This window comes from Myodes glareolus, chromosome 26 (assembly GCF_982192425.1).
Source record: "Myodes glareolus chromosome 26, mMyoGla1.1, whole genome shotgun sequence".
Classification (NCBI taxonomy): Eukaryota; Metazoa; Chordata; class Mammalia; order Rodentia; family Cricetidae; genus Myodes; species Myodes glareolus.
This window is the reverse complement of record NC_142051.1, coordinates 42,022,774-42,050,409: the sequence shown is the minus strand read 5'-3', so window position 1 is coordinate 42,050,409 and position 27,636 is coordinate 42,022,774. Positions and strand designations below refer to the sequence as shown.

Sequence of the window (27,636 nt, the reverse complement as noted above, 5' to 3'; positions counted from 1 at the left end):
AGGCGAGGATGCAGTCTTCACCCGTGAGGGTAACAGTAGATAATGTATAGTCAGCCAGTCTGGCTAGCTGCTCACTTCAGCAGAATTCTGAAAGCTCCCAGAATACACAGCCCACACCGGTGTGTCCTTGGCCTCACCCATCCTCCACTCCGTCTGGAGTTGTCTGGCCTCTGAGCCCGAATTCCAATTCAACTTTTTTTTTTTTTTTTTTTTTTTTGCTATGTGACTTTGAACAAGCTACTTAACCTTTTTGAGTTCAGGTTCCGTATTTGGAAATTGGGGACAATGGTGCTATTCACGTCATGGGGCTGCTGGGCTGCCCAAACGGTGCATGCAAAGTTCTCAGCACCGCCTTACGCAGAAATCACTCAGCAGTTGGCTATTATCGCTGCTGCTGTCACTTGGGAGGGGAAGTCGGCCGTCTGGGGGATGAGGACAGCACCTTCCTGAAGTGGCTGCTCTTACCTGAGAGACAGAGATGGAAATCCGCTCGCCTTGGAGGGTCACGGCACTCGTGGTCACTTTGAGGTTTTCCAGCAGCAGCTGTTGGCAGGCAACCACGTGGTACCGGAGAACCTGGGACATGAGGCCCTGTGCATCCCAGTCTTTAATCTGGAAAAGAGGCCAGGGAGGTTGGTCAGCGGCAGGAGCCTGCTGCTAGAACCTTCTTTCTGCTCTCCTATTTCCCACACTCTGAGGAGCTAGTGTCGAGTTAGGCAAGGGGGTGAGAACTGTAGGTGGGAGGGGCCTCGAGGGGCCTCTGAGCCAGCCTGTTAGTCACAGAACTGCTTGAAGGACACCAGTGTTCTACAATGTTCCATGGAAAAGAATTTTCTTGGGAAATATGCTAGGAGAGACCATAGGAGCGCCCTCCTAGAGAGGAGGCAGGGTTAGTCTTCAGGGTTGGAGACTGTGATACATTTTTATTTGGATTCAAAATACAAAGAGTACAACTACAAAGTTGCTGTAGTAACTCCAGGCAGTGGTGGCGCACACCTTTGATCCCAGCACTAGGGAGGCAGAGGCAGAGGCAGGTGGATCTAGGCCAGCTTGGTCTACAGAGTGAGTTCTAGGACAGCCAGGGTTACACAGAGAAACTCTGTCAACAACAACAACAACCTCACAAAACTTTGTCTCGCTCCTTTGAGGCTTTAAGTTAAAATAACCAAAGGTCAAATGAATGTAAACATTCCTGTGCCTTTGATTTGCTGGTACCTAAAATCTATGTGTAGAGAGAGGGGCAGCGTATGCAGAGGCTAGGAACAAGTCCCTCCTCGGCCCCCCTCCAGCCATGGGATGCCAGCATTGCTTCCCTCAGGTTCTTCACTGTGATATGGAGATGGCGCTCAGCTGCAAATCTGACATGAGGATAAATGGAATGCACGTGGACCAGGCCCCGTTCCGAGTGTAGTTATCCATGTCCATGTTGGTCAGCTGTAATGGTGTTTACAGGCTGCCCGCCAGGGGCACAGTGAACGACAGAGCAGCGGGGGTTCTGGTAATTCCTGCAGCTCAAGACCTATTTAAATCCCTTTGACCCCGAATCTTCTCTGCACCCCCTTTTTTCAGTCCTTAGAGAGTTTGGATTCCTTGATGACTTGAGACTTCTCCAGAGGCCCTTTAGAAAGTCTCTGGCCAGTGGTGCCCCAAACCCAAAGGCCTGCCAGGGGTCCTCACACAGAAGTAGCCGGTTCTATTGCTGCTCAGTTCCAGCTGAGACTAAATCTCTTGCCCACATCACCAGGGCACACTCTAGGCCATGCCTTTCTCCAAGCCCTTCTCCAGTCCCAGCTTGGTGCTCACCCTGGACTCCTGATTGAAGGAAGCAGATGAAGGCGCAAACACGGTGAAGGGGCCGGGTCCAGCCAGCTCTCGGACAGCATGCTCCTGCAGGAAGACAGGTGGGGCCACATGTCACTCTTTCGCAGACAAACTTAGCGACTTCCTCTCTCGTGGACACAGGCCGAGGCTCAAAGACATGTCAGAGTCAGTGTTTTTGTCTCAAAGTAAACCTGGATTCCATGCCATCAAAATCATATTTTTTTCTAATTGTAAAATTAACGTGTGACTGTCAGATAAACAATTCTGGAAACAGAGTAGCTAGAAGGTGACAACTCCCCCATAACCCCCGTCAAAGATGGCTCCTGCTTCTCCTCTCCATGTGACGGTTACACGACGCTGTGATAATCCCAGGACTGCTAACCAAGATGACTCATTTAACCGGCTGGCTGTCTTCTTGTCACCCAGGATTGTAGGGCTGCTGTGGTGTTTGCTTCCGGCTCCTCACGCCTTCCTTTTCAGTGCACCTGGGAGCTATGCGGATGGTTCCCAGAGGGTCAGCATGCTCTTACTGACCATTCGTGCCACTGAGAGAGTTAACTGTGACTGTCCACTTTTGGGTTAAGGAGTCCCCAGGTGACCGAGAAGCGCACTTCTGGGTGTACCTGAGAGGCTGTTTTCACAGACAGGGGAGACTCTGGGGTCTGACCTAAAGGAAGGGTTACTTCCTCCAGGGATCCGTGACATGCTGGAGGGGAAGGATGGGAGGTGGCGATGGACTGAGCAGAGGGCTGTATCTGCCCTGCTCTGCCGGGATGGGTCTGCCTAGCCTGTGTGCTCTACCTCTTGTCTACCAAGACCAGGGTCCTTCACCACATGGTCCTGACACTATGATGTTCTGACTCACAACGACCCGGAAACATGGAGCCTTGCAAAAGCTTTCCTCCCCCGGTTGTTTCTGTCAGGTCTGACAGCTATGGACGGGTAACTCGCACACCCAATGTCTCTTTCTCTGCTGTGAAAGACATTTCATACACAGTCACTGTCACCTAACGATGGGATATGTTCTGAGAAACATGTCCCTAGGCCACGATGCTATTGTGTGAACAACCCACTCCTCAGCGACTCACACAGAGCAAGCCCCCCTTGTGGTGAGAGGCCTAGATGACGTTCCTTAATTTCCCTGTTGTATTTTTACTGTGTCCTTTCTACGTTTAGATGTGAGGAGAGCTGCAAATGTTAACAGCTGTGTGACTGACTGTACCTACGGCAGAGTTGACCAATGGCCAACAACTGTTCATGGCTGTGTGACTGACTGTACCTACGGCAGAGTTGACCAATGGCCAACAGCTGGGATGCTGCCATAAATCCTAGTTCTGGACTGTCTTCTGCCCTCCGTGACTTCAGAGGCTACAGCTTTATCTTATGTCTTGCTGGAGACCTGGTATGTTGATATTTGTATGCACACATGTGCATACACATATATGTAGTTCAATAAAAGCACACATACACGGAGATTTACATGCACACATATTCTAGAGGTGGACCTTGAATGCAGGCCTGGCACATGCCTCAGTAGACAGACAGTTCTTACCTGCAACTGGAAAAAATACTGCGACGTTGTTGGGTTCTTAGGAAGTTCCTGCAAACGGGGACAGGGAGCTGTCACTCCAGCTGTGACTCACAACAAGAATATAGGGCTGTATGGGACAATCTGTCCAATGGACAGCTCCCTGAGGGTGACCAAGGGACACACTGAGTCCCAGCTCCTTTCTGGAATCTTATCTGATTTACAAAACTGTACAGGCCTATCAAATGGAACTCAAATCTTTACAAAACATACCAAATATAGTTGAAATCTTGTAAAGGCCAGTTATTATTTATGGCAGAAGTGGCCTCCCTGGCAACAAGAATGTTTGACCAATCAGAAAGCTCTGGCCCCTCTTTAAAAATTTTATATCTTTATAATATGTAGAAACCAGAAAGTATCACACCGCCTCTTCCTCTCTCTGCAGTATAGGCAGATGAGGACAAATGACATGTGTGCATGTGTGTACCCACCACCACAGCTATATCACATACACTCCCATATACCTCACATGCACATAAACACATACCCATACACCCATGCATGCCACACAACACCACACATATACCCATATACCCCATATGCCACATACATGTACATACATACATATATAAATACTTCATACAATCACACCGACCACATGCATACCACAAACACACCACACACGTATACTCCAAATGCCACACCCCATAATTCATATCCCCTCATACATCCCAGAAACCATACACACATATACACACACAAGACACTCCATGAACATACATTCCATAACCCTACACATACACATCATCTGCCACATGCCCAGTACACATCATATATACCATACACACATACACACACACAGAAACACAATATGTCACAGATTATACCCTACCACACATTCTCCCATATATCATGCACACATACACACACCCATCATACATGACACATGCCATGTACCACAAATGCATCAGACACAACATACTCAGACATGCACACCACATTCTATACACACACATCATACACCACAAATACATCATACACAACATATACAGATATGCACACCATATCACACAGACACATCATACACCATAAATACATCATACATAACATACACAGACATGCACACCATATCACACACACATCATACACTGCAAATACATCATACACAATACACCATATGCTATACATATCACACACCACAGTTACACCATACACCACACACACAGACACATGCCATACATCACACACACACATATATTCCACGTACCAAACACACTCCATACTTCACACACACACATATACCACACACATGAAATACAAACCACTCATACCATCCACTGCATGCAAGACACATTACACCACACATATATCAATGCTACAAATGCACCACACACACACACATACATGTGCCACACATCCACACACTACACATAGTATATCACAGTCACCACATAGAGTATACACATGCCATGCCACATACCATTCATCCACACTCATGTTACATCATATACATGACACGCACAGTCACCACATTCTGTAGCCCAGATCAGATACATCATACATATTACACACATCTATTGACACACCGACCCAGAGCATAGCAATGCTCTAGCATTATTACATGCTCTGTGCTCCTGACATCCTCCACCACATTCAGTTCTGTAAGAACTGCTGTCCTTATCATTTTCTTTCCCAGATCCCGAGTGATGTGCAGGGCTACTCCCTGCAGAGCTGAGCCAAACCCAGGGGTCTCTGGCGGCCTCAATCGTGACACCACTCCCTTCCCAGGCCACAGGAGTTTCCCTGGGTAGGTTTTCCCTGGGTAGGTAAACTCTTCTCATGGCAGCCTGGACTCTCAGCCATTTGGGACATGGGGTTTACTGCTGGGAGACTTAGTGTTACCCCGTAGATGCTGCCGCGGCAGATGAATCCATCCCCCGTGTAGTTCTGCTTGCAGGTGCAAATCCTCTCATCTTGTCCAGTATGGGTACAGGTGGCAAATGGGCTGCAGCCGCCATTATTCTGGTAAAATTGCCAAGAGATGAAGGAGAGGTTCAATTAGACCAATAAATTTACCAACTTTGTTAATATTTGCTAAGAAATTTTGTGATGGAATTTATATTTTGAGGGTTGTGGGTAGAATACTAGTCTGGTATGTGCAAAGAGCTGAGATCAATCCCTAACAAAACACACACACACACACACACACACACACACACACACACACACACGTTTTGTCTTACTCTCCAACTTTGATCCACCTTCATTGCCTTTCCTGGATTTGCTTTCTAGTACTTTGGTAGCTGGCCATGAATTCAGGCGGCCTCATATCCCAGGACCAGATCTCCAGCCCTCTATGGATAAGAACCCCTCATGCTTGACAATTGCCATTTAGGTTAAACTCTGATTTGGTCACAGAAAGACGACAGAAAGGCAGTATAAAACAGAATCCATTGCTTTGCCCTCAAGAGCTCATAAGATGTGGAAGAGGAAGTTAAATTCCAAACACAGCCAGAGTGATCCTCCATGGCGGCAGCTGCCTGGACTCTGAACCAGAGCAGATGCCAGGGAGGAAGGAGCATGGAGCCAGGAGGAGGAGCTCCAGTGAAGAGCCGAGGAGATGCTCACCAGGCTCAATGCCCCCCACCTCCCGCCCCTGTTGTGAAATCTTCCCCCCCACTCTTTTCCAAAGATACTTGCTGAGTATGATGATGGGCAGCACCCCAGAATCCTCCCCAAGGGGACATGCTTCTATTTGCTCTTAGAAAAGCTGTCTCCAGAGGACATGAAGCTTCTGGCCAATAACCTCAGACGATGACAGCTGCACTACCCAGCATGCTCCAAGACCACACAAGGGAGCCCTTTCTTGTCATGCCCCTCTTGATGTCTGTCCACTCCAGAGGCTCACCTTGAGGACACTGGCTCCATGCAGTTCTGGGTACCTGTTCTCAGACCACATACCCACTCCTTCCTGTCTTCATAAAGCCTTCACCCTGAAACCGGCACCAGCCCTAGCACTGTGTGCCTCACGGAGCTTCTTCCCCTCCTGTGGAGGCTGAGGTCCTCTCTCTCCCATCTCTCCATCCACCTTCCTCTGCCTCTTGCCCTTCCTCATTTCCCCTACACTCAGTTACACCAAGAAGGCCTGTACCACAAGGTGGCATCTTGATCCTGGGCCTCTGGAGTCTGAGGATTAAATGTCTGTTCAAGGTACCGGGTCTCCAGGACTCTGTTGTGGTGGCACTAAAGGGACAGATGGGTTGGAACAGGGAAGTCCCTCATGGAAGGCCCTGTTGCCTGGCTCTTGGTGGTGGGACTTGGGGAGAAATTCATGGTTCTTGGGCCGCTCCACAACTACTTTGTTTGCTTATTCCAATGTTTAAGGAGGGTTTTTTTTTTTTTGCCATTTCCTTTGAGTGATTACCATCATTTAAAAACTGGAAGGATTCATACTAAAGCTTCTGTTGTTCTTACATAGCCAACGCTGACCGGCATTGCTCTGAGCAACAGAGACCTGAGGCTCTGGAGATGGGACTTGTTAGAGAAGAACCAAGTTGTCCAGCTTCTTGCACTGGGTCCCTGTCCAGCTCCCGATGGCCCTAATGACTTCGGGGTTGAGAGCTAATTCCTGAACATATGCTTCCAAGAGGACAGCAAAGAGCCTCTGGACCTCCCGGGGCAGATGTGTCACGAGTCTCTTGGCCAGCACAGCATGGGAGAGCAGCTGTCAAATAGAGCCATAACCTGAAATGCCCTTCTCTTCTGACCCATTTGGTACATAAAGGAAAAAGCAATAAATAAACTCAGGCAACATATCAACATCCTACCACCCAGTCACTGTGGCTAGGGAGCCAGATTCTGAGCAGATGCTAAGGCTTGTTCTGACTCCCAAATGCTTAGCACTCCCAGTACTTTGGGAAACTAATCATGCTGGCTTGGAAACACCTGCATCAGGTGAATTCTGGGCCAGCTCTGCATACCTAGATCCCTCCCTTCAGAATCTTGTAGCCAAGGGGGCAGGCTGTGGGGTCTGTTCTTTCGCTCTCCCCGGGATGCCAGCTGTATGCAGGAGGAAAAGTGAGCCTCACGACCCAGAAACAGCCCTGATATTGCAAGCGGGAGAAGAAAGGGCCTGGCAGCCCTGGAACTCACGATTAAGCAGACATTGATGAGTGTGCAGGCCTTCCCATCTCCAGTGAACTTTGGCAAGCAGTTACAGACGGCCTGTTCAAGAGCAGAGGCAGAGAGTCATTTAACAGGCAGGTTAGTGCACCGGACCTCAGCCTTGAATCTGACTGTAAAACGGCAGCATGAGAAGACTGGTGTATTTTAATACCGAATCTAGAATGCTTGAGCACTAGATCTCATGGACATCCCTCTGCCATCCTCACTGCCAAGCTGCCTGCACTTTTTTATTTATTTTTTGGTTGGTAGAGGTTCAGGGGGAAGAAAGTTAAGCTGTAACATTGCTTTGTCTCCACCAAGAATGAATCCAGACACCAGTGCTAGCATGTGCTGACGGAAGGCGTTGCATGGGAACATAAGCCATCACACCCGTTCACAGGCTGTACACAGGAACACAAGTCATCACACCCGTTCACAGGTTGTACACGGGAACACAAACCATCACATCCGTTCACAGGCTGTACACGGGAACACAAGCCATCACACCCATTCACAGGCTGTACACGGGAACATAAGCCATCACAACCACTCACAGGCTGTACACGGGAACACAAGCCATCACACCCGTTCACAGGCTGTACATGGGAACACAAGCCATCACAACCACTCACAGGCTATACACGGGAACACAAGCCATCACACCCGTTCACAGGCTGTACACGAGAACACAAGTCATCACACCCGTTCACAGGCTGTACACAGGAACACAAGTCATCACACCCGTTCACAGGCTGTACACAGGAACACAAGTCATCACACCCGTTCACAGGCTGTACACAGGAACACAAGTCATCACACCCGTTCACAGGCTGTACACAGGAACACAAGTCATCACACCCATTCACAGGCTGTACACAGGAACACAAGTCATCACACCCGTTCACAGGCTGTACACAGGAACACAAGTCATCACACCCGTTCACAGGTTGTACACAGGAACACAAGTCATCACACCCGTTCACAGGTTGTACACGGGAACACAAGCCATCACATCCGTTCACAGGCTGTACACGGAAACACAAGCCATCACACCCGTTCACAGGTTGTACACGGGAACACAAGCCATCACACCCGTTCTATGGGCAAGGAAGGCAACTGGGAGCTTGAGGAAGGGGGTGCTGTTTGCAGGGACTTGGGATCAGGCACAGCCTGGAGAAAAAAAAAAAGGGACCGAGTCTGGTATCAGAAAGCTCAATTTTTGAGCTTGAGAACATTTTTGGTGAAGCTTCCAAGTGCTTGTAGGATCATGGGGGGCTTGCAGGTGAGTACACCCCACTTTTAGAAAGCCCTTTCCCTAGTCCCGTTCCCCGCCCCATCATTGATCTTCTTTCCCCCAGGTGGCCTCCCGTGCTTTCTCTGTGTGTCCTGCAGTGTTTCTGGCTGCAGCTGGTCCAAGGTCTGTTCTGGATTTCTTTCCTTAGGCCTGGGTCTTAGGGCGCAGGAAACAACTCACTTGATTGGGCCCTGTCTGCGTGCACTCTGCGTTCTTGTCACAGCCGCCATTGTTCTCCAAACACGGGTTTATTTCTTTAAAACAAAAACCAACATGTTGTGAATGTCAAGGTTCAGCGCCATGAAGAGGCATTTTGAGGGACTCCCCGGGGACTGGAGATGGCTTGGATAACTGGGAGAGAGCAGCAGGTGTCAACGTGGGACTCAGTGTTCTGGAACTTCAGAGGCAGAAATAACTCAGGTTTGAGTGGGGGGAGAATGGTTTTTCAAAACCACTGCCCTTCCCCCGCCGGCCCTGGGTTGGGCTAATTCTAGCAGAGGCACCATCTGTGGGCTTACATCTGCCCCTCTGTGGAATGAATAGGAATGTTTCGAGTGAGACTCTTAGCACCCAGACCTCTAGGGCAACACGTGAGGAGTCCCGGGATGAAGCAACCACCATGAAGACTCATGGACAGACGCTCAGTTCAGGGCACTCAGAGGAGGACCAGACGGCTCCACATTGAAGTTTCTCCCACTGACTATCAGTGGCAAAGGGGAACGACTTCGCAGTGGATAGCTTGGTAGCACTTGGACCTAGTGGTCAGATTTGGATCATAAACAAGGGCAGGATGGAAACCCTGAGACTCGAGACAGCCTGCAAACGGTGCGTGACTTTTGTGATGTCTTGTTCTGGAATATACAAGTGGAATTTAATAATAACAAAAAAACTCCCTTAAACCCCAAATAAAAGACACAGTATCAAAGAAACAGACCAAAGAGCTAAGACACTAAATACGATACTCAGTCCTCCAAAGACCGCCCATTAGAGAAGTATTGGGCCAGTTGATAAAATAAGAGTGTGAATATAATTAGAAAAGGTATTACAGTGATGCTCAATTCACTGAAGTCAGGAACTGTGGGTGGTTACATACCAAGCTGCCCTTACTCTCAGGAAACACATACTCAGTTACTGGGGACAAATACAACATGACTTACGCAGCAGAGTCTCAAATGACTAAGGAGAAACACGAAAATGTTCAAAGAGAGCACAGGAAAAGGTGGGCAGTAGACTACTGTTAGCGAGAGAATGTGGGGCAGGACTCTTTCTAGCATGACTGTCGCAGCCCGTTTTGGTGAGTTAAGATTCAGACAGTTTTCTAGGGCACGCCTCTAAGCAGAGCTGTGTGCCCGTGGCCGAGCACGCTTTCAGCGCTACACCGACTTTCAGGGAATTATTCTGTTAGCAGTGTTAAGAATAAACACTGTGCATCGTGAGACTCTATTCTGTTTTTGTTAAAAAGGCATCTAGGTATATAACAAAATGGGGTAATGTAAAAATAGTTTAAGAGTCCCTGTCTTTAGATACACACCCCCAGCCCTTTGCCATTTTCTAAATTAAAGATGTGCAACGTTGTAATCAATGAAAGTAGCTATGAGAACTTTTAGGAGGAGGAGCTCTCCCTCCACCCAAAGTGACTTCTTTTGCAGTACACGCCTTTACGCCCCTGTGGGTCTGTAGTTTCTACAGCCTTGGTCTTTCCTTCCAAGGCCTACTGCATTAGGACCCCAGCAGCGGTCTTAACAACAGGAGCTCATATAGCTGAATGCTTTAATAGGCTTCTGTCACCATTTCCACCAGACGACAGGGATGTTACCTACCGAGGCACACAATGCCGTCACCCGTATAGCCCGCCTTGCACACACACACCCGGTTTCCTGGGGTGGTTCTTTTACAGTCGGCCTTGGCAGAGCATCCTCCGTTGCTGACCTCACAGGCATTGATGGCTGTAGAAGAGGAGACAGACAGGAGGAGTCAGGTTTGTTTTTTAAACCCGTGCCACTGATAAAAGGAAGCCTTGGAACAACTCCAGAAGGCATTGGACCAATGTGGTTGATTACTCAGCACAGAGACTGCTGTCTAGTTTTACATCAAGTTGACATAAGCTATGCCCATCAGAGAGAAGGGAACGTTGATCGAGAAAATGTCTCCATAAGATCAGAGCATTTCCTTAATTAGTGATTGACGAGGGAGGGCCCAGCCCACTGTAGGTGGTTCCATCCCTGGGCTCCTGGTCCTGGGTTCTATAAGAAAACAGGTTGATCAAGCCATGGGGGGCAGGTCAGTAAGCAGCACCCCTCCATGACGTCTGCATCAGCTCCTGCCTCCAGGTTCCTGCCTTGTTTGAGTTCCTGTCCTGACTCTCTTCAATGACCAACAGTGGTGTGGAAGCAGAAGTCAAACAAACGCTTTCCTCCCCAACCTGCTTTGGTCACAGTGTTTTGTTACATCAATTGTAATCCCAGCTAAGACAGAGGGCAAGAAAAAAAAATCACTACTTGCCTTTTCCAGCCGTTTTTTTACTAGCAGACTGTTTACTTGCTCTGCAAGAGACGTGTGGCCTCAGGCTCAGGGCAGCCTGCGCCCTCTGAGAGTTCCTAAGGCTAACATGGTCTAGAAAACTAACTGCTCTGCCTCAATCTGGGCCAAAGCATCCAGGACAAGGTGCTCAAGAGAAAAATGATGCTAAGAGCTTCTGGTGTGTGTGTGTGTGTGTGTGTGTGTGTGTGTGTGTGTGTGTGTGTGTGTGTGAGAGAGAGAGAGAGAGAGAGAGAGAGAGAGAGAGCAAGCCTGTTCATATGTGCATGTGAGTGTAGGCCAAAGGTCAACCCCAAGGGCTGTTCCTTAGGATTGATTCATCTGTTTTGTTTTTACTTCTTTTCACTGTAACTTTATTAACAGTGTGACACTGTGCAATAATGCATCCTGGTTAATATAATAATGCATCCTGCATAATAATCTCACCCCTGTTCTCTTCTGTCTCCCTTCTACCCTTGTTAACCCCTGCCTCCTCATGGGTCCATTTCCCACATTCCTATCTTTTTGCTCTCCAACTATTGAGTTTAACCAGGCTGTCCATTGAAATTCTCCACTGGAGCTTGGTAGACTCATTAGCAGGTGCACAACTGAGGACGATGACTGTCCCTATCTCAGAACTACAAACAGCCAATAGTTCAGCAGAGAGAGGGGCCTCTGAGCTCCTCCCCAACCCCCAGCTGGGTGAGAATAGGTCCAGGCTGCACAGACCCTGTGCAGGCAACCGAAGCTGAGATCATGACTGCAATGGCCTCTCTTCCTCAGAACACAGCATCTCCAGGCCCTCCCCACTAGCCTCTGGCTCTTACACTCTTTCTGCTCTCTCTCAGTGTTCCCTGAGCCTCAGATGGGGTGCTATAAATGTTCTGTTTAGGGCTGGGCACCCAGCTGTCACTTATTCTCAGCTCCTTGAACGTCCATGAGTCTGTGGTCACCACTGTTCACTGCAAAGAGAAGTTCCTCGAAATCAGGCTGAGAGCACCTTTGTCCCAGTGCCAGGCAACTGAAACATAGGTGAGTTTCTTCTTTTCCAGTGCTACATATGCGTTATGTACCCTAAGGACAATAGCTTGTATTTCTCAGTACTTTACAGACATAAACTGGATCGTATACGACTACCCAATGAAATGACTCTTGATGAACAGATGACTAAAGGCACAGGCAAGCAACATCCTGAAGTAACATAGATTGTTGGAATTGCAGTTCAAACTCAGAGGTCTAATGATGCGGCAACGGTCTGACCTCTGACCCCTGCCCTACTCTGCCACAGTCCTCAGAGAGGCCATTTCACCCTTTATATCACTCTAAAGGGAAGATGGTTTGATGCTTACTGTACAAATGAGCAGAGGGGCTCAGGGTAGCTAAACACCTATGCAAAGTTACAAGTCTGGGAGGAGGAAGAACCAGGGCTTAAACCCTTTCCTGACCCACTCCTGAGCCCTGATGGCTCACACACCCTCGATCAATCAAATCTATAACTTTCAAAGCCCGGAGCTGACTCCAGTTGCTCTCAAGGTTGCACACGACTGCTCGGACGCAGTGAAGATGCATGTGAAAAATACATGCAATTGTCTGCCCATCCCAAACCCAGATGCCCCAGCCACGCAGAGCTGGGCACCATCAGTTGCTCAGTCACATGTGAGTCACCACCGGTGGCTGGCACCAGCTCCTGAGGCCCAGCCGGGTCTCTCAGCCCACACAGACCCTCTGCAGATCCTGCTCCACCTGCCTGTGCAGACTGTTCCATTCCCTTGGAATCCTGCCGCACATTTGCACGAGGCTTTGCCGTCTGGATCAAGAAGGCAGCTGCAGTGGAAAGGGCAAACGACATTTTCAGAGAAACACCATGTCCCCCGTATGGCTTACATTCCCCCTTCAGCCCAGCATCCAGGCTGCCGACTCTATGAAGCACTCAGAGGCCCTGCCAAAGGCTTGAGGGGACAATTGGTTCCTGGCATGATTCCCACCACAGTCAGTGGAAAACCACGGCCACTCCAGGCAAACCACACGGTATGCCGACGAGGCATGGTCACTCAACTTCACAGAGCCACCCATGTGACTGGTTGAGCTTTGGGCTTCATGTTGCTCACAGGTAACACAACAGCCCCTGAAAGGCAGTGTGGTTATTATAATTTATGAGGGAAGACACTGAGGCAGGGAGGAAGTAAAGGATTGGCTCCAGGTCACGTGATGAGTGACAGTGATGGGGGATGACTGTGGGTTCAGGTCTAACCCCAGCTACTAGGTTCAGGTCTAACCCCAGCTACCAGGCTTTTTACTTTTGTGCGACATTAGGCTATGGACCAGGGCAATGTTTGCTGAAAGTGACACCCTCTCTTTGAAAGAGCCCTTGTGGCATGGGCTGGGGTGACAACTGACATTCTTGTCAGGCTTTTTACTTTTGTGCGACATTAGGCTATGGACCAGGGCAATGTTTGCTGAAAGTGACACCCTCTCTTTGAAAGAGCCCTTGTGGCATGGGCTGGGGTGACAACTGACATTCTTGTCAGTGTGCTAGGTAAGTCAGAGGCTGCTCATTAAACATGCTGAATCTGGCCATCTCATTGCGGTTTCATAAAAGACATTCAGTTTCTTCCTTAAATGGATCCCACATTTTGTTCAAGGATGTTGGGAAAATACTTTCCTCAGGGTAGGGCCTGAGGTGAGAACTACTGAGTTTGTATTGTCCCTAGAGGTCAGAGGACACCTACTTGGCACTGGTATGGCAGGTCCCATTGCAGCTGTCTTTTGTGATCTCTGAAAAAGAAGACCAATTGTTTGTGAATTCTTGCTTTAGTCCTTAGTAGTAGGAAAAGACTGAGTTCCTTGAACTGACTTTTAACTGTGTAAATCCTTGCCACTGTGTAAACACTTTTCATGTTGGCTCCAGGGAACCCAGAGAAAAACCTGAAGGTCAATTACACTAAAGGGTGCCTCTCAGATGGATGCTCACTCTGGATGGGGTAGGCGCTAATACTCGCTAACCAGCTAGGATGCCGGCTGGTGCCTGGCCTTTGAATGCTCCAGGTAAGGATTCTGAGTTTTGTTCTGTAGGCGATGAAAAGCCAAAGCAAATTATCAAGAAGTTCTGGGGGTGGAGTAGGCTGAGAAACGTTACCTGTTTTATGTATGTTCTGGAAAGTTCTTTCTTGCAGTTATGTGGAAGATAAAAAGGAGAGGGATGGGACCTAGGATGGAAGGCAGAGAGCTGGATCACAAGGCTTCTGGGGACAGGGAGCAGTTGGAAGAGAGAGTCCAGAGATGTGGATAGTAGAATATTCCAGAGATGTGGATAGTAGAACATTCCAGAGATGATGTTGGTGCAGGGTGGACTTGAAAGAGCAAGGGTGGCTCCTAGGCTGAGTGGTCTAGCTGTCCTCGTCCCTAATTGACCACCGTCCATGCTGTCATGGTCATCATCCTCAGCATCCTGCATCTACCAGTCTCTGTCTCATTTAACCCCCAGGGGCACCATCCTCAGCATCCTGCATCCACCAGTCTCTGCTTCATTTGACCCCCAGGGGCATTGTCCACATCAAAGCCCTGCTGCTGCCTTATTTAGGAATTACACCGTTACAGGAACTGTCTCCAGGAAAGTTGTTGTAGCTTCTAGGCTGTTCCCTGTCCTTTTAAATGAGCTTGGTTTTTCATGCACTGTGCTCTGAGAAGCTTAAAGAGAGGGGAAAGCATTGCATTTATTCTAGCGATTTGCTTGGGATGTCTTCCTGCTTATGTGATCCCGCCCCTGATGCCCTCTTCCAGACTGAATCCCGATTCTGCACCCTGACATCTGATGCCTGCTCTGGGATGTCCCCTTGGCCTGAAATCCTTCAGATTTCCCACTGTGGTTTTTTTTTATAGCTCTGCCTTCTCCTGGAGCTCTGCAATGACAGTCCCTCAGACAAACCACGTCACTAGAGCCCTCATAGGGCTGGTGGGCACTTGTGACCTTCTTTCTAGTTCCTGGGTCATTTTCTTTAATCTGCTACCTGGTTGATTTCTCTTAAATACAAACAAGATATCACTGCAGCCATGTTTAAAACTGTTCAATGGCTCCCGAACAGCTTGAGTTGGGACGCCAATGTAACTAACTTTTAGTGAGATGGCTCTTGCCTGCCCCATTAATTCTTCTCAGTTTGCCTCTTTGCCTCTGTTCTCACGTCCTGCAATCTGTTGGATCTCTAAACATCATCAGACATCTTGTCTCTTTGAGGCCATTCCTTGCCTCTCGTCACTGTTCCCTGGAGTACAACTAAAACATCAATGCAATGGGAGACTGGAGCTAATGTGTTCTCCATCAGACCCTAAGGTTGGGAGAGTGGTGCATTGCTACTGGACCATTGGCAATGGGCAGCTAAACCCTCCCTGAGAGAACACCAGCTCCTGTCAGACAGCCGCCTCAGAGCGGATCACACGAATTAACAAGGCAAATGCGGGCAGAGGCTCCTTGTGACACTGTTTATGACAGCAGGAGATTAGTTTTAGAGCGTGCAGTTAGGGAGGGGATGCAACTCAGGGCCAGAGGGCTGGCCTGTCTGTCACGGGTGAGGTCGCTTGTCTGCTGTGTGGCGAACAAGCACAAAACGATTGGGTTTCTAGTAGCATTATTAACGGCGCTGATCCCAGTGCGTCCACATGGAGGAAAATGCCCGTTGTGCTTGTGGAGTGAGAAAGGAGGTTATAAAATATATAGTCTGGTCCTGCACACATACGGTTCTGTACTAAGTCACACAGAGTATCAGTAATAGGGGTTTCTACTTTAGAAAGGAATACAGGTTTCTTCCGAGAGGCGGGCAGAGACAGAGTGCGGCGGAGGACACTACTCTCACCGATGTCGCAGTGCACGCCTCGCCAGCCGACATCACAGTCGCAGGAGCCGTCTCCTGAGGGTCCTTGGTTACACCGCCCGTGGACACAAGAGCACGCTAAGTAGAAAACATGACCAGACTCGAGGTCAACATTCCCTTTACCGTTTATGGGGTGTATTTCTCCGTACCCAGTCACCAACCAGGGTCGTGTGCGGGCCTGGGGTCACAGGTCACGAGGACGTAGGCTATCAGGTCAACTCGTCCTGCTTCAATGCAGTCCTTACCACAGTTCTGGCACTGTGTGGCACTGTGGGAATGTGACTTTAGTGCCAAACTATCCTTGGCTAAGGCCATGTGAGGATCCAGGATCATGTGAGAGCCGAAGAGAGCAGAGTTCAGAAGACGCCCACTCGGCTGGGCATGGTGGTACACACCTCTAATCCCAGCCCTTAGGAGATATCTGTGAGTTCAGGCTAGCCTGGTAGACACAGTGAGATCTAGGCCAGCCAGGGCTAATAGTGAGACACTGTCTCAAAAAAAAAAAAAGTCTATTTGCTACCAAGTTTGTAGAAACCTGTTTGCTCTGCCTTTTCCAAAGACACAGAACTAATGGTTCCTTCATTTTAGAGCAGGGTCTGGAATCTCCCTCAGAACTTGGTGAAAGCTGAGGAGTTGAGGTGTTTCTTGCCTTGAACTGACTCATGGCTTATGGGTACAGACATGTAAAGAATTCATTAGGCTTCACATGTAAGACATAGTGACATTATTGTAAGTCAGATGATATGGACAAGATGTCAAGGGACAATATACACCAAGCATGTAGTAAATGCTCAATAAACATGAGAATAAAAAAGATTCGATGAAAGTATGAAAAAACCAAAGGGGAATCTATTATGTTGTAAGCCATTTTAAAAATACTATTTAAAGCAGGAGAGTGGATAACGCTACTTCTAAAAGCCATGGGTGTTAAACAAAAACTCCAGTGCCAGGCGTGGGACTTCCTTGTGAGCTGTTGGTCAGGGAGGCCCCAAAGGTTCCCCAAACTGTGTAGATTTTTGTCATCCAGGCAAGATATGACCACTAGTGCAATAATGTCCACTGTTAAAGGAGAAGCCAGCACACTTCTTACTGGATCGTAGGCCTGTTCCACAAGAGAAGCTCAGGTATGGTATTGCAAACCTGGTCAAACTCAAGAGTTGGGAAGACCATGGTTCTAGAGGGGGACTCATTACTGTTGTTTTGCTAAATGGACATAGTGCCAAACCACCCACTAAACATTTACGTGGATACTCGCGAATTCGTGCTTCTCTAGGTCCTGGTCAGAAAAGCAGTTATTTTTATTCATTTACAGTGGGAAGCAGTTAATTGGTTAATGCAGAGGCTCAAAATTGGTTAACACGCTGAGAACAGGTGACTGTTGAGTGCTCAGCCCTGATCAGCACATTTATATCACGCCTCTGGTGGTTTGAGTAAGATTGGCTCCCATAGGCTCATATATTTGAATGCTTGGTCCCTAGTTGGTGGAACTGTTTTGGGAGGCTTAGGAAGTGGGGCCTCACTGAAGGAGGTGTGGCCTTGCTGGAGGAGGTGTGGCCTTGCTGGAGGAGGTGTGGCCTTGTTGAAGGCATGTCACTGGGGATGGTCTTTGGGGTTCCAAGATCCCAAATGGTTTCCAGATAGCTCCCTCTCTGCCTCATGCTTGTGGGTCAGATGCAAGCTTTGGGCTACGTTCCAATGCCATACTTGCCTGTGTGCCGCCACACTCCCTTACATGATAGCCATGACCCTCTGGAGCCATGAGCCTCCAGAGTAGACACTTTTTTTCGTAAGTTGTCTTTGCCATGGCGTTTTGTCACAGCCATTGAAAAGCAGCTAAGATGCCCTCCAGGCTCAGGGCACAGCTTGGAAGGGGGTGGGAAGGACAGGGCAGGAAGGAGTGCCGTAATCCCTGTAGCCCAAGCTGCTCTCAGACTCAGGGCCATTTTCTCGCCTTAGCTCCCCAAATCCTGAGACTACTATACCTAGCTCACAGAGAGTCTTACACGTTGCAGTCATAATGCTGGGTGATTGCCGCTGCCCGAGGAGAAGCTGGGTGGAGGGTATTGAAGCTGCAGCTCCTCCACCCCACACTGCTGTCCAGCTTGGGTCTGGAGGACTGAGGGGGGCAGGGTCTGGGCAGGGGCGATGCTCACCTTGGTCACAGTGGGCCCCGTACTTGCCCTCTGTGCAGGTCTCGCAGACCGTCCCATTGAAGCCCTGCTCACAGTTGCACGTGCCGAGGCCGTTCACGCCATCCAGACAGAAGCCGTTCCCAGAGCACACATTCTGATCTTTCCTGGGGCAGGCTTGGCATTGTGGGCCAAAGAAGCCAGCACAGCACGCTTTTGTCTGAAAGGGATGGACGAGGTGGTGCATGTGTTTATCTTCTGCTCTGGGGACTCCTGGGATCCCGTGTGCGCCTGTCTGTTTCCTAGACTCCAGGGTTTCTTAGGGACAGGGGACAGAGCCCTTTGAGAACGGAGTGAGGCTCAGCCATGTGCTAGGTCGCTTGCCAGCCCCGCCAGCAGGGAAGGGGAAAATCAAAAGTCGTGAGATGAAGACAGATGGAGAATGCCAAGGAGGGGAGGCAGGAAGAACAAACCAAAGGGACCAGGCTGGTGGTGCACGCCTGCCATCCTAGGACTTAGGGAGGGTGACCAGTGCGAAGCCAGTCTGGGCCAGATTAAAAGTTTATTACTGTTGTTGTGACAGGGCCTCATTTAGCTGGTATTGACCCTGCAAAACTGAACATCTCCTACTTCCAGAGCCTGGGATTATAGGCTGGGGCTCCAAGCAACAAAGACTAACACAGGTGAGCCTGGAGGGGTGGGAGCGCCCAACAAGCTTTCAGCACCTCCAAACCAGGGACCCTTCTGCTGGATGGTGCTTCATTGACAGAAAGAGTGGATGCTTTTGCATTCTCCGAGAGCCTCTTGTGAGTCAGGGAAGCCCCACTGGAGGTCTGTTTGGCTTCGCTGCCTTTATTCTTAAGTGCAGTAAGACATAAAACTCTTTCCAGTCCCACGCTCTGCAGTGTATAAGCCCATGGAAGAAGAGGGCTCATCCTCCAGGGAAGAAGCAGGACAGTAAGTCATAAGGAATTTTCCAGAGCCTTCCAAAGTGACATTCAGAGATCCTGGGTATTGGGGTTCCATTTTCTGCATGACCAAGTGACCTTGCCTTCCCTTGCTGACTACATCCTTTGTCTCCTGGTTACATTTAATTAACCAATTAATTAGCTAAGCATCATCGCAGAAGCCTGTGTGATGAGGAAAGGGCCGTCCTCTTCACCTTCCACACCCCAGGTTCCTCTTTACCCAGCTGAGGCTTTGCCTTTTATCCACTTTCTGATGTGCGGGCTTTCCCACATTTTCCTGTCACAGGCACAGCGGCGATGCAGATGAGGAGCAGGTCGGGAAGAACCCCGCCGACGCACTCTGGGAAGCTAGTGTACAATGACTGTACTGATACTGGGCACTCAGAAGGCTCGCTCATACTCACGATGACGGTCCTCACACACTTTGGCTGGCACCCCAGGAAGACGGATCTCTTCCCCATGAAGTAAATGGTGTAGATGCACTTCCTGGTCTCGCCCTGTGAAGTCACAGGGAGTTTGTCACTCCTTTAGTTAGGAAGAGAGCGTGACAATTCCTCCAAGTGACACTCTTTTTCCTTAACATGTTCTGGAAAGGGTGGGTTGTGGCTTCTTGGTGCTATGTCATATGCAAGAACACAAGCAAACCCTAGTACTGTCCGCTCCAGGGCAGGGGGCAAAACCCAAAGTTATACTGTAAAGCAGTGGTTGCTGAGAATGTTTTTCTAGAAGGCTAAATCAAATTTGGAGGAATTTTTAAAAAGTCAGATAATAATATCCATCTAGCCCTGTATATTCATTAAACTTAAGCTTTAATTTGTTTATTAATTTATAGTTTGCCAACTCCAAGAAAAAATTGTTTGCTCATAAAGATTTATAATATATACTAGCAAATTAAAAACCAAGTAAGAGACTTGGTATTTGCCGTTTATCATGAATTATACAGAGAATTATTCTCTGTCATGGTTGTTAGAGGAAGTAGCTTTCATATAAAAAGAAGCTATAAGCAACAGATTGGTAATAAATTTAAAGACGTGTCTACCCTTTTAACGTTTACACCTGTTTCTTTGGGAAGGTCAGTTGTGACTTCAATTATAAAAGGGAACCAGGTGGGAGGAGCGTATCGGGCCGTCTACGGGACACGGCGATTGCCTTCGCTCACAGCTGGCTGCTGTCCTTAACCAGTTAGTACAAAAAGATGTAGAAAGTGAAAGGTGCTTTCTTGGATTGCATGGTGGTTTATGGGCCCCTTTCTATTTTCATTGTTAATTAAATTTCCCTTAGTCCCTCACAAACCCATATTCAAGGCTATGAAGATGCATACCAAGGGGAGAAGGGTGGTCAAAGTATATTTGCCAAGCATGACACCGACATTGCAATCATGAGCTCACGACACTGGGCTGTCAGCCGGCAAGGATGGGGGAGGAGCCCATGGGGCCCTACCCTTCTCAAGGAAACTACTTGATGAATAAGGTGGGAGGAGTCATTGTTTTCAGTTCTGTCTCCCTTGCTGGAGACACATTCCCATCATGCTCTGCGACACATTCCCATCATGCTTTGCGGACAATCCCACCTTCACAGGCACATTAACAGCCCTGGTTAAACTCAGTGGGACATCATACAAAAGAGTGTGGGCAAGAGACTGGCTCGTGTGGGCTGACGGGGAAGAGAGGGTGGGGGGTGGGTTTAACCAGAATGTATTTTATATATGCTTAAGGAACTGCCAAAGAATAAATTTCATTAATAAAAAGTAAAGCGAGATTTAACAAAAAAGGAACTGAGCAGAGCCCAAGCTACCCCAGCCCTGATTCTGGACAGTCTATGCAGTGCGCCCAGCTGCCACAGACTCCTGCTGCTGTGAGTTCCCCACCATAGGGGCCAGAACCTCCACCTGGAAGCCAAAATAACCCCTTTCCTTAAAAAAAAAATGCACAGTGCATAAAAAGCTAGAAATAAACCCAGGGAGTGAAGGGGGCAGAAGGAAGTACAAGCTTTCCAATTTGGACTCTCTCTTCTCTGGGGACTTTTTTTTTTTTTAAAAAAAAATACGATAAAAGTATTGTACTTACAAGTGGTTTTGTTCCAAGTGGGCAGACTGTTTGCTGGGAACACTTCCCACAAATTCCCTTGGCAGAAATGTGGAGAGATAAGAGGTCATGTCAAGGTTATTAATTTCAGTGCAAAATGAAGCTGCAAATAAGAGTTTATAGCTGCAGGTTTTAGAACACGGGGCAGAAACCCAACCCGGGGAGAACATCTGCTTGGCCTCCCTAGTGTTCTCCGGGACGGGCTCTTGGCTCCGGGTCTTGTGTGTCTGAACACTGCTTCCATCTACAGTAGTCCTAGGAGTCCAACAGCCTCTTAAAACACAGAGACATAGCCCACCTAAATCTGAATTCTCTAGCACCAATTGATTGATGCACCGAAAGCCTTGTTTAGTGACCTGGGTTAGATGAGGAGACAATATGTCACACACAGAGCCTGCCTTGACAATACATGGTGCTGCTTGGGGGCTGAAGATCTGGAACCTTCCACCGAAATAACACATACAGAGAACACAAGACAGAATGGCAGAAACTTTCGAGTGCCACCTTCCAGACGGGGAGAAAGTCACTGTGTCTCTACTGGTTCTTGCCTGACAGTGAAGCATCACTTTGTGAACTGTTTCTAGGGCCAGGGTGCCCAGATTTGAATCCCGTCTCTGCCACTTGCTACTGTGTGACAGAACCTCCCTGTGGCTTAATTTCCATCTGTAGGCTGGAGACAGTCAACCTCCTTAGTCTTTGGGGTCTTGTGAGGATCACGTGGGTTAACACAGGGAAAGTGTTTAGAGTGCTGGGTTAAATACCTAACAAACCCCAGCAGCTGCTCCTATCACTGCCAGGAACTGCGCTGTCGCACAGCCTGCAGCAACTTGTGCATCCGTCTGCACTGAATTCGCTCATTTCCACATGCGTCTTCTGTAGGCCTTAGTCAGTATCTGTCTCAGGTGAACCACTGACCTCTTCCTGGCATGGTTTCCCTTTGCAGGGGACTCAGGGCTTCAGAATCTTGCTCAACACTGTCATCTACCTCCTGCTTCCCCAGGCAAGCTAGGCACAACTCATCCCATCAGATGTCAAGCCTGCTGAACTCTGGGCTGTGTCTGGCTTATCTCTGCCGTCTACAGCCTTGTATTCTTTCTTTCTTGGTACATCAGAGATGCTCACAAAGCAGACTCCACTTCAGTGCTCAGGATCGAACCCAGGCCTCATGTGTACGAGACCAGCGCTCTACTTCTGAACTACGGCTCCACTCATAACGAGGGAGGGGGTTTTGAGTTAAATTGAGAACATCTCATAGAAAACCCTTAAGTAAGATTGTCATTATTTAAGGATTTTATTGCTGTGTGTATGTGTGTGTGTGTGTGTGTGTGTGTGTGTGTGTGCGCGCGTGCGCACGCGCGTGTGTAGGTGTGTGCACGTGTGCGGCTGTACATGCATGGAGGACAACTTGCAGAATTCACATTGCTCCTCTCACAGTAGGGGTCTTGGGGAGTGAGCTCAGCTTCCTGGACTCTGTGGCAAGCACCTTTGCCCACCGAGACAATTCCCTGGCCCCGTTTAAATTTTTTTAAAAAAAATTGTCACCGATCATTTTCACCGCTGGTCCTTGATATAACTTACTCCCACAATGGTGGTGTCATTTTCATCACATCTGTTCTTCTGAATTTCCAGGACTTTCCCCAGACCGTGGACCACTCCTTTGTCAGTGGCCACGTTGGTGTAGTTTATTGGAGCATCGTTGACATACAGCTGTGAACGAGAGAACCGGACATGGTTTTATCAAGGTGGTCGCTGGGGAGATGCAGAATACAGGAAGTGGGGTCCTCAAAAAAATATGACAACGGTCTAGGAGATATTCCATTTTGGCTGGCATGGGAAAGGGGAATCTGAATCATAATCCTGCAACTGGCCCTATGAAGCTGTGTGGTATAGGGCCAATGGCTTTCCCAAACCTCAGCATTCCCCTTAGTGAAAGGAAAATGTGGCTCTATATCATCTCCAGGGTTTGTGCCATCTCTCAGATTGACTGGTTTATGTTTGTTTAAATAGGATTGTCTTAAGAGCCCAGGCTTGTGCCAGCTGAGAAGCTGGCTTTATGGACACGCTCGTCTGTGCTGTGTGGTGGTCCACAGGCATGGGTGTCTCCCCTAGCCAAGACACAGGGAACACAATGCATCCTTTCCGCGTGTCTCTAGCTCGTGGCTAATTTTCCAGCAACTCCTAGGAAGGCAAAAATGACAATGAGGATGGGTGAGGGAAAAAACTTAGTGCATGGAGCCTAATGTGTCAATCTTCAATAAGACTTTAAAATTCACTAAAGTATCAAATTGTATCATCAATGTTTTTTTTTACTGTGGAAAGATACTGAATATGATTGGCTGGCAGTGAAGGGCTCTTCTGCTTGGGTGTTGGGGTATGTGAGGACTGAGCTCCACACTGCTATTTCAAGGTCAATGAACACTGAGAAAACCGTGAGGAAAACTCATTTAGGCTCAAATAGTGATGACAGCATAAATTTCCAGAACTCCAAGATGCTGAGCTATTTTTGAACACCCTGGGAGCAGAACATCCGATGTGTTCCTACTTAATTTGGCACTTAAAGGATCTGGATTGTCTCCACCATGAGATATATGCAGGGAATTATGGGTTTCATTGAAAATTTCATATAAACACACCTACTCAATCAGAAATCACTTTCCCTCTGCTGTCGTTGCCACAGAGAAAGCAGAAGTAATGCTTCTATTGTTAATGTTTGCTGCAAATCGGGAGCTCTCTGGGCTAGCAGAAAATTAGCATCACAGCACTGACGGTGGCTCCATTAACAGCATTAATATCCACTTCTACCTCACGAAATAGAGAGGAAAGACTAAAAATAACAACAAAAGGAAAGCTTTCTATCAATAAGATAAGTGCTATTTCTGAAAAAAATAAATTTATAAGGAAAATGTATTTGCCGGACTCTGAACACTGATATGAAGTCAGAGATAAATGTTTGGAATTAGATTATTCTACAAGCAATGAAGAAAGTAAAGGAGTTCTTTATAAAAATCTCTGGCTAGATTTTTTTTTTAAATTTTGGTTTTGGTTTTTTGAATCAGGATTTTTCTGAATAACAGCTCTGGCTGTCCTGGAACTCACTTTGTAGACCAGGCTGGCCTCGAACTCACAGAGCGCTGTGTGCCTCTACTTCCCAAGTGCTAGGATTAAAGGCATGTGCCACTGCACCTGGATTTAACTAGATGTTTACATAAAATTTTTTAAGGTTTACATACAAATTTATTTATTTCAATGATGGCATCAGTGAAGAAATTTTAAAAGATTTTTACCTTGTTAAAGGATCAAATAATATTATTGCTTCTAACACTGCATCATGAAATGCTCATTCCAATACAGTGTGCTTGTCCTCTCCTGCTGCCCCCCATCTCCCTCTGGCAAGGGAGTGTAGCTGAGTGTCTTAATTGCTGTTCTGTGGCTGTGAAGAGATACCACGGCCAGGGCAACTCTTATAAAACAAAGCATTTAATGGAGGGCTGGCTTACAGGTGTGGAGAGTTAGTCCACGCTCATTATGGAGGGGAGCAGACAGGCGTGGCACTGGGGTGGTAGCTGAGAGCTTACATCCTGACCACAGGCAGCAGGAGGGAGGGAGGGAGGGAGGGAGGGAGGGAGGGAGGGAGGGAAGGGGAGAGAGAGAGAGAGACAGAGAGAGAGACAGAGAGAGAGAGACAGACAGACAGACAGAGACAGAGAGGGGGGAGGGAGGGAGGGAGGGAGAGAGGGAGGGAGAAGCTGGGTCTGCTCTGAACTTTTGAAACTTTTTAAAGCCTGCTGCCATACCTATTCTAAAAAGGCCATATCTTCTAATCTTTCCCAAACAGTTCCATTATTCAGGGACCAAGCATCTAAATGTAAAAACCCATGGAGGTCATTCTCATTCAAACCATAACACTCGGTTCACCTTAGGACTGTCTTAAACTTGTGATCTTTCTTCCTTAGCCTCTGTGCTGGCTCATTTTTATATAAACGTGACGTAAGGTAGTATCATTTAGAAGATGGAATCTTAACCAAGAAAATGCCTTTTAAGGATTGGCCTGTAGTCACGTATGTAGGGTCTTTTCTTGACTGATGATTGATGTGGGAGAGCCCAGCCCATTGTGGGTGGTACTACCCCTGGACAGTTGGTCCTTGGGTATGTAAGGAAACAAACTGAGCAAGCCAGCAGCAAGCCAGCAGCAAGCCGGTAAGCAGCACTTCTAGAGCCTGCCTTGCCCTCTCTCCGTGTTGTTCTGTTACCTGAAAGTATAAAGTGAAATAAACCCCTTTCTTCAGATTGTTGTTGGTCATGGTGTTTATCACAGCAACAGAAGGCTTCACTAAGACTGTCTCCATAATCCTAGGCTTACAGGCACATGCCATGCCTGGCTCCACAGTGACTTTTTTTTTTTGAGACGGTTTTTCCATGTATCCCTGGCTGTCCTGAAACTCACTTGGTAGACCAGGCAACAAATTTTTCTTCTGATAATTTATTTTAGAATTATATTGTTTCTTGTTAATTTTTTATACAACTTTAAAATGCGGCATTTGAACTACAGGAGCAGAATTTTATATCACAACTATAATAACTAGTTTCAGAAAGTCTTTTTTATGAACACCAACCATTTAACTACGTAGGCATCTTGTGAGGTGATCACAGGAATGTTACTGTGGTGGTAGATGTAGTCCCATGATTATGCAATATTAATGTTCATTTCTTTGACTAGTGTTATGGTTTAAGTAAAAATACTGCGGATCCCCAAGTGGATAGCAGGCAGCAGGCCATGAGACCACGCTGTAGGTCCCTGAAGTGGCGGCAGGCAGCAGGCTGCAGGTCCCGAGAGCACCCAGTCCCAGGCAGGGATAGTGCAGTACCCCAAGTGGCTGCAGTGGGTCATGAGGGGCAGCAAGTCCCAGGCAGAGAGCCCTGTGGTGGGTGAGAGACCTCAAGGGGACAGCCAGTCCCATGAGGAGAGACAGATGGATGGGCACGACATGAGACCATGCCGCAGGTCTCCAAAGGTGGCTGGTTCTGGGCAGGGAGCCACGCGGAGCCACGCGGATGGTGAGAGACAGAGACATGGATAGGCACACCATGCAGAGTGAGGTTGGATATTTATTTAGTGGGTTATGGAGGGGATAAAGAGAAAAGGGGAGAAGAGCAGAGAGAGAACAGAGAGAGAGACAGAGAGAGATGGGGGAAGGGGAGAGGTGGGGAGAAGGGAGAGACAGACGCTGCCTCTGAGAGAGAGAGATAAAGCTCTATCTATCTATCTATCTATCTATCTATCTATCTATCTATCTATCTATCTATCTATCTATCTATCTGTAGAGGAAGGGACTCAGGCTAGAAGCTGAAGATCAGCTTGCCTTGGAGGGAGTGCGGGGTGGGGGTGTGTGGCTTTTCTCTTAAAGGGACAGAGTAGACCATTACAACTAGACTCTTGAATTCCTGAAGCCAGTGCCACACCCTGCAAGTTATTTTGAGAAACAAAGCTCTCTTCCACCTTGCAAACTGAAGATTCTCTGTTGGGTTTGTGGCACCAGCTGAAGAGTGCCTGTTACTGCTTGGACTCCACAGTTGGTAGGGCATCGCTGAGTATTTGAGGCTGATCACACGACAGACGAGGGGGAGACTGAGCACGGCCTTTATCCACTGCTCTCTGATACAACAGAAGCAACCCTTCCTTGTTGATAAGGCTTAGGAGGACTGGAGGGAGGTGAGAGAGGAGGGTTGAGAGTAGCAGAGACACTTGCTCGTGAGTTTTGTTAAAGAGCCGTACCTGGTCATTGTGGAGAAAGAAGCCGAGGAGGTAGGAGAAGCCCAGCATGGTGTCTCGGTGCATGCCGTTGTGCAGGTCATTCTTCAGGAGCTTCTCCTCCAGGACCACGTGGTACCGAAGTATGTCTTCCTCCTGTGTGTCACACAGAAGGAGAAGTCAGCCAGTGGACGATACTCGGCTCCACTGTGCCGTAGCCAGGCTGCAAAGAGAAGTGTGCCTTGTCCATGTGCAAGACACCAGGGCACAGAAGTATGAGGCAATAAGGGGAGCTGTGAATTTCCAGGCAGGACCGCCAAGAACACCTAGACGGGCATGATCCAAGCAGTGGATACATTTTGAAAACGATGTCTTTGATATTACAAAGATTTCAGCTTCAAAAGTTCAACATAAAACGAGCTTTAGCAATTAATGTCATAAAAATTATACACTTCTAAATAAAATAGAAAATATCAGTGACAAGGACATGAAAATTATTCCAAGTATTTTAGTACCA

At 48.0% G+C, this 27,636-nt stretch overlaps 1 protein-coding gene across 3 annotated transcripts in view; it reads right to left on the bottom strand.

The window, feature by feature from the left end:
• Stab2 (stabilin 2) overlaps positions 1 to 27,636 on the bottom strand; it is a 143,366-nt gene that overhangs the window by 39,373 nt on the left and 76,357 nt on the right. For all 3 annotated transcript variants that reach the window (XM_087902081.1, XM_087902082.1, XM_087902080.1), the window contains 15 exons: positions 27,144 to 27,275; positions 22,949 to 23,077; positions 21,353 to 21,409; positions 19,691 to 19,783; positions 18,343 to 18,538; positions 16,172 to 16,267; positions 14,054 to 14,099; positions 13,072 to 13,148; positions 10,628 to 10,753; positions 8,988 to 9,061; positions 7,502 to 7,573; positions 5,252 to 5,371; positions 3,374 to 3,421; positions 1,804 to 1,887; positions 466 to 612 (listed from right to left, as the gene is read on the bottom strand). In XM_087902081.1, coding sequence (XP_087758207.1) covers positions 466 to 612; positions 1,804 to 1,887; positions 3,374 to 3,421; positions 5,252 to 5,371; positions 7,502 to 7,573; positions 8,988 to 9,061; positions 10,628 to 10,753; positions 13,072 to 13,148; positions 14,054 to 14,099; positions 16,172 to 16,267; positions 18,343 to 18,538; positions 19,691 to 19,783; positions 21,353 to 21,409; positions 22,949 to 23,077; positions 27,144 to 27,275 — 1,497 coding nt within the window. The remainder of the gene's footprint in view (positions 1 to 465; positions 613 to 1,803; positions 1,888 to 3,373; positions 3,422 to 5,251; positions 5,372 to 7,501; positions 7,574 to 8,987; positions 9,062 to 10,627; positions 10,754 to 13,071; positions 13,149 to 14,053; positions 14,100 to 16,171; positions 16,268 to 18,342; positions 18,539 to 19,690; positions 19,784 to 21,352; positions 21,410 to 22,948; positions 23,078 to 27,143; positions 27,276 to 27,636) is intronic.